General features: G+C 46.3%; 1 protein-coding gene across 3 annotated transcripts in view; it reads left to right on the plus strand.

Annotated features, from left to right (window-relative positions):
* LOC102040525 (sushi, nidogen and EGF-like domain-containing protein 1) overlaps positions 1-2,096 on the plus strand; it is a 4,012-nt gene extending 1,916 nt beyond the window's left edge. For all 3 annotated transcript variants that reach the window (XM_005430598.2, XM_005430597.2, XM_005430599.2), the window contains 4 exons: positions 278-559; positions 713-850; positions 1,405-1,580; positions 1,976-2,096. In XM_005430598.2, coding sequence (XP_005430655.1) covers positions 278-559; positions 713-850; positions 1,405-1,580; positions 1,976-1,979 — 600 coding nt within the window. In that variant the 3' untranslated portion in view covers positions 1,980-2,096. The remainder of the gene's footprint in view (positions 1-277; positions 560-712; positions 851-1,404; positions 1,581-1,975) is intronic.
* Positions 2,097-11,968: the final 9,872 nt, after the last annotated feature.

Here is an 11,968-nt window from a genome sequence, read left to right on the forward strand (position 1 = left end):
TGTATGGATCTGGTATTTGGGGAGGTCCTGTGGGTGGTGTGTCTTGGGAGGCTGATGGATCTTGAGAGGCTGTTTGGGTGCTGGGGAGTCCTGTGGATGAGGGTTCCTATGGTTGGTATGTCTTGGGGGAGTCCTGTGGGCAGTGGATCTTGAGGTGTTGATAGGTGTTGGGGGTCCCTGTGGGTGGTGGTTCTAGGCATGCTTGTAGGGTCCATCTTGAAGACCCCACTACCCAAGTCAAGGTGTTGCGCCGACCCGCTCCTGGTGTCACCTCCAGGTGAACAACAATGGGGTGATCTCCTTTGACGAGCCCGTCAGACAATACACCCCCGACCCCTTCCCTCTGGCGGACGGGCGCCCTTTCGTGACTCCCTACTGGGCAGATGTGGACAATGTGGAGAGAGGAGACATCTTCTACCGCCAGAGCACTGACCCAGCGCTGCTGGGGGACATCAGCCAGCACATCACCCAGTACTTCCCCGAAAGCCCCTTCACTGCCACCTGGGCCTTTGTGGCCACCTGGGACCATGTGGCCTACTGGGGCTCCAAATCTGACAAGGTGAGGCCCATGGTCCATGGGGCATGAAGTGGGGCAACTCACTGGCTCTTCTTGACCCCCTTCGTGGCCTTGCTGACTGACCTAACTTTGGCCTCCAGAACCCATGCCTGACCTTCATGACTCGTCCTTGACCTCTGTGACCTTTCTCCATAGGGCAACACCTTCCAGGCTGTGCTGACTACTGACTCCAAGATGTTCTACATCATCCTCAACTACTGGGACATCCAGTGGACCACGGGGGCAGCGAGTGATGGAGACGCTGAAACAGGACTTGGAGGGATCCCAGCACATGTAGGTGGGGAGGGTGGAGGAGGAGGGGGAGGTTGTCCCACTCCATGTTCTGCGGATGATGGTGATGAAGGTCAGGGATTGGCCCATGCCATTTCCTGGGGACGATCATAATCATGATGAAGGTCCAGGATTGGCCCACACCATTTTTGGGAAGGTCAAGTGGCCCTGTCCCATCTTCTGGAGATGATGATGATGGAGGTCAGAGGCTGGCCCATCCCAAATAGTCGAGATGATAGTGATGGTAGTGTTGATGATGATGGTGATGATGATGATTGATGATAGTGATGCTGATGGTGATGATGATGATTGATGATGACGATGATGATTGATGATGATGATGGTGATGGTGATGATGGTGATGATGATGGTGAAGACAGGAGGTTGTCCACCCTTCTTCTGAGGATGATCACCATAGTGATGGTCATGGATTGGTACATATCATTTCTGGATATATACACCAAGTATGTTCACATCGTGAAATAATTTTAGGGGCACACCGCCTCTTTGGGTGGGGTCAGCCCTCCTAGATTCTGCCCCCGCCTGCAATTTTCCAGGCGGGATTCAATAGTGGTGATGACACCAACTTCTACAACATCCCTGGATCCCAAACTGATGCCATCATCAACATCACCACCACCTCCAACGTCAAGGTCCCAGGACGCTGGATCTTTAGGGTGGATGACTTCCACGCCCCAGATGTGGATCCTCCCCAGATGGACAACTGCTGGTTGTAAGTTGGAGGAGAAAATTGGGAATTTTGAGGAAAAGTGGGAATTTGGGGGGTAAATTCAGGAATGAGGTGGGAAAAGTGAGGATTTGGGGCAATAATTTGTGACTATGTGAAGGCCGCTGTGAATTTAGGAGAAGACAGGATTTGTTGGGGAAAGTTAGGAATCTGGGAGGAACTATGAGAAGCTTGGTTGGAATATTGAGAATATAGGGGCATTAGGAACTGGAGGAAATTGGGCATTTGGGAAACAATTGGAAGTTTGTTGGGGAATGGTGGGAATTTTATGGGATAATTTGTGAGGAAAATTTGGATTTCTGAGGGGAATATTTTTGGGGGGTATTGGGGATTTGGGTGGAAAGTGGCTCTACCTCTTGGGCTGTTGATATCTCCTCTAGGTGAATTGAAGGGAGTGTGGCAGAGGGACATCACCACTGCCACTGTTATCACCGATGAAGTCACTGTGCAGGTGAAGATCACGCCAGATTCTAGCAGAGCAATAAAATTTCAGCTAAGACATTGCAGTGTCCATGTTCTTGTCATTGTCATGGCACCCATGGTCAGGTCATCACACTTATGTCATGATTACCCTCACTGTTCCCACAGTTACAGGGGCTCTGAGGAGTTTTGGGGTGAAATGTGACAGAATTAATCAGATTTTGCCTTTCTGGGTGGTAATTTCTGGGGTCTTGTGCAATATGAAGTCACGTGGCAGCCATGTACACAGGAAACACAATCCACAACAATCCACAAATGCTGCACCTACAACACACTTTGACATCACAAGACACACAAAACATACAAGACACGACTTTACCCCTCCCCACCCGTGACTCCTTACAGAACCACGGGAACATTAAGGCTGGAAGAGAACTCCAAGAACCTCAAATCCAACCTTTGACTGAACACCCCATGTCAAGCAGATCATGACACTGAGTGCCATGTCCAGATGTTTCTTGAGCACTACAGGGATAGTGATTACACCACCTCGCTGAGCAGGCCATTCCAATGCCCAATCACCCTTTCTGTGAAGAAATTCCTCCTGATGTCCAGCCTGAACCTCCCCTGGCATAGCTTGAGACTATTTCCTTTTGTCCTGCTGCTGGTTGCCTGGGAGAAAAGATTCACTCCCACCTGGCAGCAACCTCTCTTCCAGGTAATTGTAGAAAGTGATAAAGTCATCCCTAAACATCCTTTTCCCCAGGCTGAGCCCCCTAAGCTCCCTCAGCTTCTCCTGATTCTCCAGACCCTTCCCCGGCTCTGTTCCCTTCTCTGGACATCCTCCAGCCCTTCAGTGTCTTTTTTGCCATGAGGGACCCAAAACTGTCCCCAGGATTTGAGCTGTGGCCTCAGCAGTGCCCAGCACAGGGGGCAGTCACTGCCCTGGTCCTGCTGCCACACCATGGCTGGCACAGCCCAGGAGCCATTGCCTTCCTGGCTACCTGGAGCACCTGGCTCAGGTTTTCCTGCTGTCATGAGCATCCCCAGGGCCTTTTATAATGAGCAGCTTCCCAGCCACTGTGCCCCAGCCTGGAACTGCAGAGGTTCTTGTGATGGGCAGGACCTGGCATTTCCCCTTGGAGCACCTCATGCCATGGGCCTGGTGATCCTGTCAATTCCTCAGTCCACAAAATGCTGGGGGTTTTTTATTCCATCCCTTCCTCCCCTTCCCTTTTTTCCCTTTTCCCCTCTTTTTTTACCCAGATTACACCCTCTGTTTCTCAAAAAATTACACTGTATTTGTTCCATCACCTCTTTGTCATTGTGGAATAATTTAAACCACATTGGGCAAAAAAAACCTCGATATCTGGTAATGCCAATTTTTGACATCAGTTTTAACAAAAAAAAAAGCCCCTGTTTTCTTCTCTGTTTTCACCTTTTCTGGCCAAAAATTATCTCACGTCATTGGGTGGGGTGATCCCCTGGGGGTGCCTGGATTAGTCATTTTCTTTCCCGTTTTTCTGCCAAAATTAAAAAATAATTGAGGGAGGAGCCAGATCTGCTGTCCTGGGATTGTTTTCTTCACAGCTTTGGGGATAAAACGGAGCTCTTTGGGGATACGGAGCTAAGCTGGGGATCAAACAGGGCCCAAGGCAGGTAAGGGCAAATGTAGATCTAATAACTTTGATTATTTTTTTGGCAGGAAAGGTTTTTCCTTAAAGTGGGAAAATCCATCTGAAGACTCCTCAAGTACCCCCTTTTCCCCACCTCCACCCCCCTTTCCCCTGCCACCCCAGCCCTGGGTCTGGTCCTGGGAGCAGTGGGGTTGGAAGACTTATGAAGGGATTTGGGGGAGAAAAGGGCAGGATAGGGGTTTGGAAGGGAATGAGAGAGGGGGGGAAGGAAGGAAAGGAAGAAGAGAGAAGAAAAGGGAAAAAGGAGGAGGAAAGGAAAAAGAGGGAGGAAAGGGAAATTGGGGAAAGAAAAGAGGAAAAGAGCAAAAAATGGGCAAGAGCAGGATAAGGGGGAAAAGGGAAAAAAGGGGGAGAAAAAGGAAAAAAGGGGAGGAAAAGAAAACCAGGGAAAGAAGGCAGGAAAGTAGGGGAAAATATGGAAAAGGGGGAATAAGCAGGGAAAAAAGGGAAAAGAGTGAGTTGAGAGAAAAAGGCGTAGGAAAAGAAAACAAGGGAGGGTGAAGAAAAGAAAAATTAAGGAAGTGGAGGGAAAAAAGGGAAAGGAGGGAGGAAAGGATAAAAGGGTAAGAAAATTTTAAAAGTGGAGGAAAGGAGTAAAAAGGGGGAGAAAGGGATAGAAAAGGGAAAAAGGTAAAGAAATGGAAAAGCCAAAAGGGGATTTGGATGGAAAAATGAAATCAGGGGAAAAGAGGAGAAACTGGAAAAATGACACAAAAGAAATAATGGGGAAAATAAGGGAAAAATAAAATTGCAAAAAAAATAGGAATAGGAAAAAGGAAAAGGGAGGTAAAGGGGAAAGAAAAAAAAAAAGGAAAAGGGAAAAGAGATTGAAAGGTACCTGAGATGATGGGGGAAGACATGTGGAAAAGCCCCCCCAAAAGCCAATTTCTGCACCAGGTGGAATAAAATTCACATTTTTGAGTAAATGCAATTTAAGAAGTGAATTTGAGGGTGGCTTGAATGAGAAGAACAGATTCTGGGGACAAATTCAGTACAACACTGTTTTTTGGGATGAGTACAAGGCTGAAGCAGATTTTGGGGATTTGTGTGTTTTATATCAAGAAATGGTGAATTTGGGGAAAATTCTAGTGGAATTTCAACAAATATGAGAATTTGACTGTTTTTTCACCTTTTTCATCCAGAGCATCATGGTTCATAGCTTGGGAAAAACAGATGTGCTGAGATGGTTCTGGAATGTTATGTTCTGTGGTAAGTTGAAACAGGTTGGGGAGATGCCCCAAAAGCTATAAAATTCCCCTGAAATAATGAAATTCCTCAAAATAAAGGTTATCCAGCACAGAAGAAGGATTACCCAAACCAAAAGCTACATCTTTTTCCCAGGGAATTAACTATGATTTCAACTCAATTCATGATTGTTCAAACAGTTTATTCCTGTGAATGATAATCCAACAGACTAACCTAATTCATTAAATATTTTTTCAGAGTTTACCAACTGGAGTTTACTCTCCTAACTGGAGAATGAATGTATGAAAAATTAATCAAATCAATGATCAAATTATCACTCAATCAAATCAGTGATCTAACAAATTAATAGTTTATAATATTAATCAAATCCATCAAATCTGTAATCCATTAAAGCTATAATCTGCCAGACCAAGGTTTAAATTTTTTCTCCAAAATAATACCCCATCAAATCAAATCCATAGTCCATAAACCCAATAAACTGTCAAATTAAAACCAATGACCCACGTAATTAGCACTTCATCAAATCAACAGTCTGCCCAATAAAAAGCCAACAATTTATTAATCTATTGACTCAAAAGTAATTGGCTCCATAATTTATTGACCCAATATTCCATTAAATCAATATTTCATCAAATCAATGTTTCATCAAATCAGTGGTCTAGCAAATGACATCAAAGCAGATTGAAGGTCCATCAAGCCAATAATTTATCTAATCATTAACCCATTAAATTAATAATCCATTAATCAATAACCTACCAAATTGATAAAGTTATCAAATCTGTAGTCCACTAAATCAATAATCAAGCAATCAGTGATCTGTGAAATCAACTGTCCATCAAACCAATTATCCATCTAACCAATTAAATCTGCATAAAATCGGTAATCCATCCATTTAATAATCCATCAAATCAATAATGAATTGATTACCAATCAATCTATCGGATTACCCACCCCTCTTCTTCCTCCCCCCAGCTCTCCTCCATGCCCCCTGCATCACCTCTGAGATGTCACCACCTCACCTGGGTGATGAGTTCATGGTGGCCTTCCTGCAGAATGGTGACCAGCGCACCCTTCGCAGCGACTTCCGCCTCCTCCTCCTCACTGGCCCTTCCCCATCCACCACTGCCACCATATCCATGAAGAGACCTGGATTACGGATGACGGTGCAGGCAGCTGCCAACCAACCAGTCCCGGGGAAGATCCCACCCCAAGCCGCGATGGTGGGGAACCAGTCCTGGTGAAGATCCCACCAAAAGCGGAGATGGGGGGAAGCCAAATTTTTGAAAACGCTGTGGTGGTGAAGACCACTGCCGCCGTCACCGCAGTGATGGTCAATGACAAACCCACAGCAGCTGACTCTGCCGTCGTTATCCCAGTCCACAGGTGGGGGACGGAATACCACGTGGTCACCCCCAACCCTGGCCCCACCCGCAATGCCCAGTTTGTGGTGGCTGCTTGGGATCAACCCACCACAGTCAACATCCACCTCAACGCTGACATCACCTTCCGTGGACGGCTGCATCGACGCGGCTCCACCCTCACCATCCCACTGGAGCCATTCCAAGCAGCACAGATCCAGAGCGCGGCCGATCTTTCTGGAACGCGGGTGGTGGCGCAGAGACCGGTGGCCGTCTTCACTGGTCACACCTGTGTGGGCAGGTTGAGCCGCTGCGATCACGTGGTGGAACAGCTCCACCCTATCACCCAGTGGGGAAAATCCTTCCTTGTGCCACCAGTGCCCTTCCAGGGACAATCCAACCTCATCTACATCACCGCTGCCCAACCAACGCGTGTCACAGGTCATGGTGAATTCACCAAGACCACGCGAGAGATACAACCCAGCCACTCGCTGCTCTATGGCACCCAATCCCCGCAGGGCTTGTTCGTCACTTCTGAAGCTGGTGTCCAGGTTTTTCTGTTGGGCAGTGGTGAGAACAGCGGTGCAGCAACCTTTGAGCCCTTTTTTGTCAGCATCCCAGACATAACCGGTTACTGCAACTCCTACAGCGTTGTTGCACTGGAGGGATATGACAACCGCATCCTCCTAGTGGCCAAGACAGCAGAAACTTCTGGAATACTGCTGAACAAGAGGCCATTAGGGAGCGTGGTATGGCAGCAGATCCCTGGGACAGAATATTCATGGGTTGCAATAAATTTGGGAAGCGGATTTGGAATCCACCGCGTGGAGCATGAGACAGCGGCCTTCGGGGTGTGGAACGTCGGGATGGGACAGGGGAAGCGCTATGGAGCAGAGGGAGCTTGCGACAGTGGTGAGTGGAGGTAGAATTTGATAGCAATAAATGATATAGAATTATATAGATATCAATAACAGATAATTAATGTAATGAAATTTAATATATATTTAATATTTAATATAATTAAATGTATATTTAATTATATGTAATCATGCAAATGACAAACATCTATTCATTTTATTAAATAAAAATAATAGCATATAATAATAAGAATATTACTGTATTATAATAATATATAACATTGCATGATAATATATAATAATAGCAATATTTAAAAAAATACTAATACACAAATATATAGAAATAATAGTAAAAAACCTAAACATAATATACTAAATAAATGAATAAGAATCAATGGAGAAATACATAAATAATACATTAAAATCCCTATCTATAAATATAAACATATTATAAATAATAAATATATATATGACGGTATGATGGAAATACAAAAGCATTATGTGGATAAATAATTCATATCTAAACAAACATAGTGGTAATATAAAGATATTTATAAATAATATAGAAAATCTTATGTGTAACTACAAACCAGATACAAAAACATGCAAAATATAAAACAAACATATACTTAGACATATCAATAATATAATCAATTAATAGAATTTAACCCTCTGTCACTAACAAACCCACAGACCCGTGCCGGCAGGTACAATGCCGGGCTAAGGAGAGCTGTCACCTGGACAAGGGCACACCCTCCTGCCGCCACGACTACCTGGGCACCTGCACGGGCTCCCCATCCCTGCAGTACCACACCTTTGATGGGGCCTCCGTGTCCCCCCGTGGTGGCTGCAGGTACACCCTGGCCAGGTACTGCGGGGCTGACCCCACCCTGGAGCCCTTCACTGTGGAGGAGCAGCAGAGCAAGGATCAATCCAAGAAGCCATTGGCCAATGTCTTCGTCTACTCCTACAATGTCTCCATCCATGCTGGTGAGGACAAGCCCATTCAGGTGAGTTTCAGATCAATCATTCCAATAAAACCATTTGTTCCAAGTGAATAAAATTTCTGGGCGAGTTTGACCTTCCAAAAACAAGGAAAAATGTCAAAAAAAGTGTGAGAGGATAAATCATTGAAATATTGATGTTCACCTTAAAAAATAAGCAGAACCGTCACACCTGTGGAATTTGGGGATTTTTTCCATTCCAAATCAATTTTCTAGGTGGAATGTGTTTTTTCTCCAATCCTGGTCTCCATACAAACAAGATTAGCTCAGAAGTTGTAGAAAATTATTCACATTTGGAGTTTGAGCTTTTCTTGGTGTGAAGTAGGGCAAAAATTCTGATTTATAAGGCAAATTGATTATTCATAAAATCATTTCTCCCTTTGCTTGTACACATGAGCTTTTCATGGGATTGGGAACCACATGCTGAGGTTTAACCCTCCTCCTCACTTTCCCACCCCACAAGGTTAACAACAAACCCACCAACCTTCCAGCCATCCTGGAAGAGGGAAAAGTCCAGATTTTCCAAAATGAAGGTCGTACCATCCTCCAGACAGATTTTGGGCTGCAGGTGACCTATGATGAGGACCAGGTTATCATGGTGGCAGTGCCCAGCAGCTATGCTGGGGCCAGCTGTGGCCTCTGTGGCAACTTCAATGAGGATACAGATGATGAAGCCATGGTCCCCAGTGGTATTCCCGGTGAAGGTGGTGAGGACTGGGCAGAAAGCTGGAGAGATCCTTCATGCCAGGAAGATTGTGGAGACCAGGAGACTGCACAGGGCATGGAGGGGTGCGGTGAGTTCATGTGGGGGTCTGTGAGGATCTTGGGGAAGGGAGAAGAGGATCCATGTAAGAACTCAGCTGTGGGTATTAGCCTAGAGTAATGGTGGTAGACATCAACACAATCAATGTGTCTTTTCACCCCAAAACATCCCAGAATCCACCTACCTACCTAATCTGACCTCAGGTATCCATGATACATGGAATTATACCAGTATTTTCCTTGAAGGCCATCCCTGCTTGGTGTCTCATTGACTCCACAACACTTACAGGCATGAACAAAACCAGTGGGGAAGGAATGACCCCAAAATCTACCTGATCTCACTCCTGCAGCCCAAAAACCAGGGAATTGTGCTAAGATTTTTCCTGAGGGTTGTCCCTGTTGGGGGGTATCTTGAACTCCAGTTTGATTTAGGTGTCAATGTACCAAACACCTCCATTACAGGGAAGGCTTGCATTGGTTGGTTCTCCCTAAAATACTTCTAAGCCCTCCTGATTTGATTTCAGGTGTCCACAACACATGGAATTCCACTGGGGCTTTCCTGAGGACCATCCCTGTATGACATCTCACAAACTCTTAAATCCCTTGTAGGCATCAAGGCAACCACCAACCCCAGCACCACCATCTCTGCTTGTTTCCACAACAATCGTTCCTACAACCTCCATGAGGAATTCTGGGAAGATGGGAGCTGCCAGAAGCGGTGCCGGTGTGAGGGTTCAGGGACTGTGACTTGCAAGCCAGGGGGATGCAGATCCCATGAGAAGTGTGTCATGGTTAATGGCATCGCCAGGTGTACACCCAACAAGCACTACACCTGCATTGGGACGGGTGACCCACACTACACCACCTTTGACGGGGTGAGGTTTGACTTCCAAGGCTCCTGCATCTACCAGTTTGCTGCCCTCTGCACCCCCAAGCCCACCCTAGTCCCCTTCAATGTCACCGTGGAAAACAACCACCGTGGCAGCCGCGCCGTGTCCTTCACCAAGACTGTCAACCTGGAGGTCTATGGCACTGTCATCAGCATGAGCCAGGAGCACCCACGCAAGGTCAAGGTGAGCAACCCCTCAAGGAATCCCTTTCATCCCCAAATTACCTCATATTTTCCTTTGTTTCCATTTCCTAATTACCTTCCGCCCCGCCAAGTCTTCCTTTCCCCCGCCCCAAACTACCCTTTTTAATGCCAAATTCTCAATTCTCCATTTTCTCCCAGATTCCCCATTTTTTTCACCCAAATCCCCCTCTAATTCTTCAAATCCCCTTTATCTCCCCAAATCCATTTTTTACATCAAGTGTTTGTTTTCACCCTTGGACTCCCCCCTTTTCCCCCAAATTGCTCTTCATTTTCCCCCGATTTCCCCTTTCCCCAAAAAATTCCCCAATTTGCCCTCAAAATTGTTCTTTTTTCCTGCAAAATCACCTTTTCACCAAAAGGTTTCATTTTCTCCCCTAAAATACCTCTTTGTCTGCAAATTCTCCTCTTTTTCTGATCAAGTACCTTTATTTTCACTCAAATCCCCCTTCTATCTCTCAAATACTACTTTTTCCCCCCAAATCACCTCTTTCCTCTAAAAATCCTATTTTCTCAATCCTCTTAGTGCCCCCAAATCACCTGTTTACCCTGAAATTCCATTTTGTCTCCCATGCTTTCCCTTTTTTTACCAATAACTCCTCCTTTCCCATCTAAATCCAACTTTTTGTTGCAAATTCCCTCTTTTTCTACCAATTTCCTATTTTTCCACAATTTTTACCTCAAATTACATTAAACTTAAAATACATTAAAACCAAATTAAAATATAGAAGTAATTCAAATAAAAATACACAAAAAAGTAAATAAGAATAAAAAGCATAAAGATAAAAAATGAAAGCCAGTAAAAAGTCAATAAGAATAAATAAATGTAAAAAGAGAAAATATAATTGAAAATATAATATAAATTAAAATTATAATAGAAATAAAAATACAAAACCAAAATAAAATAAAACTATCAAGCTATGATTTAAAACCTCTTTTCTCCCGTCCCCACTCTTTGTCTCGCTCCCCTTCCTGCAGGTGGATGGTGCCTTTGTGTCCCTTCCCTTCACCCATCCCCACTTTTCCGTGTTCTACCGCGGCGTCCATGGCTTTGTCACCACCGACTTCGGTGTCACTGTCACCTTTGACTGGTACAGCTACGCCCGTGTCATCCTCCCCACCACCTACTCTGGTGCTGTCTGTGGCCTCTGTGGCAATGCCAATGGTGACCCCGATGACGACTTTGTCACCCCCGCTGGCCACCGCGCCTCCCATGAGACCCAGCTGGGTGACAGCTGGAAAGTGGGGGACGTCCCCGGGTGCTCAGCTGGTTGTGGCGCAGAGTGCCCGGTGTGTGACGCGGTGAAGGTGCAGCCATACCGTGGGGACAGGTACTGTGGGGTGATCGCCCGAGCAGGGGGACCCTTCCGGGAGTGTCACCGTGTCATCAACCCGGAGCCGTTCCTGCAGGACTGCGCTTTCGATGCCTGTCACTACAAGGGACACCGTGACACTGTGTGTCAGGGTGTCTCTGCCTATGTCACTGCGTGCCAGAGTCACAGGGTGGTTGTGGAGACATGGAGGACGGCGGAGTTCTGCGGTGAGTATGGGTGGGATGGCGGAAAATGAGAGCCTCCCTTCCCTCTCTCCACACCCTCCCCGTCCTTCCTTCCTTCCATGAGGAACTCCCATTCCCTTCAGATATTCCCCTCACTCCCTATTTCCTTCTTTTTTTTCCCCAGCTCTTTCCTGCCCCCCTCACTCCCACTACGAGCTCTGTGGGAGCCCCTGCCAGCCCACTTGCCAAACCCCCTCCGTCCCCACCTCGTGTCCTGCATCTCCTTGCTCCGAGGGCTGTTTCTGCGACACCGGTTATGTCCTCAGCGGCTCTGACTGTGTCCCCAGTTCTGAGTGTGGCTGTGAGTACCTTGGTCACTACTACCAAAAGGATACAGAGCTCTACCCCTCATGCCGGGAACGCTGCCGTTGCGGCACCAATGGCACAGTCACCTGCCAGGAGGCATTCTGTGGTGCCCACG

This window comes from Geospiza fortis, unplaced genomic scaffold (genome assembly GCF_000277835.1).
Source record: "Geospiza fortis unplaced genomic scaffold, GeoFor_1.0 scaffold820, whole genome shotgun sequence".
Lineage (NCBI taxonomy): Eukaryota > Metazoa > Chordata > Aves > Passeriformes > Thraupidae > Geospiza > Geospiza fortis.